This window comes from Acyrthosiphon pisum, unplaced genomic scaffold, assembly GCF_005508785.2.
Source record: "Acyrthosiphon pisum isolate AL4f unplaced genomic scaffold, pea_aphid_22Mar2018_4r6ur Scaffold_21247;HRSCAF=23416, whole genome shotgun sequence".
Taxonomy (NCBI): Eukaryota; Metazoa; Arthropoda; class Insecta; order Hemiptera; family Aphididae; genus Acyrthosiphon; species Acyrthosiphon pisum.
Window position 1 is genome coordinate 1,073 of NW_021770693.1, and position 859 is coordinate 1,931.

Below are 859 nucleotides of genomic sequence, written 5' to 3' on the forward strand. Positions count from 1 at the left end.
GAAAGAAGGGTTGAGAATTTGTGCAGTTAATGAAGAATAAAAGCGCTTCATTCTGGTATTCAAAGGTAGTTTAAAATTAATATTTAGATATTTATCATTTTTTTTTGTCAAATTTTCATATTATAAAATTGTATTATTAACATATTATCGAAATACCTTTAGGTCACCGTACGAGGCAATGTTTGGAACAGATATGAGAGTTGGTTTGACTACACATTTTCCTAGCGAATCCGTTGATAAAATCAATTCTGAAGATGATCTAGAAATATTTTTAAACAATATCAATGTAGAAGAAGATGTGAATGCAAAAAATAATATTCAAGTGGTGAATGAAGCATCAAAGGACGAAGGGTTGTGTGACTTAATATCTATAAGACAGGTATGATATTGGTATTTGAAAATTTGAAATTTCCTATATTTTTCTAAATAACTAAATATGATATAATAACTATTTTTTTTACAGAAATCAATCGATAATAATAGAAAAAATTCTGAAATTTGTTTGACAAATCAAGCTGAAAAAATGAAATTTAGGTCTATCCATAAGTTTCCCCCAGCTAACGTCGGAGATAGTGTGAGAGTCACTTTACCCGATGTCGACAGAGGACGAGCAGACCCAAGAAATATTTTATTTGCAGTTGTGGCTATTGAGAACGAACAATATTTTAAACTTGGTAATAAATATGGTACTTTGCCACAGTTATATACCAGAAACCAGTTTGGTGTTTGTCCGATATCATTAATACCGCTTGATGAGGTGGTACCTATAGAAAAACCATTGAGGGAAATCGCAAGTCTAATATCAGACGGTAGTGGTGGTCAAGGATACAAAAGGTGTTCATGCAAAGGTAAATGTGAC

At 31.5% G+C, this 859-nt stretch overlaps 1 protein-coding gene across 1 annotated transcript in view; it reads left to right on the top strand.

Moving 5' to 3' along the window:
- The first annotated feature begins 46 nt into the window (after nt 1–46).
- LOC115034845 overlaps nt 47–859 on the top strand; it is a 987-nt gene continuing 174 nt past the window's right edge. The window contains exons 1-3 of the mRNA XM_029492327.1: nt 47–65; nt 163–379; nt 464–854. Coding sequence (XP_029348187.1) covers nt 179–379; nt 464–854 — 592 coding nt within the window. The 5' untranslated portion in view covers nt 47–65; nt 163–178. The remainder of the gene's footprint in view (nt 66–162; nt 380–463; nt 855–859) is intronic.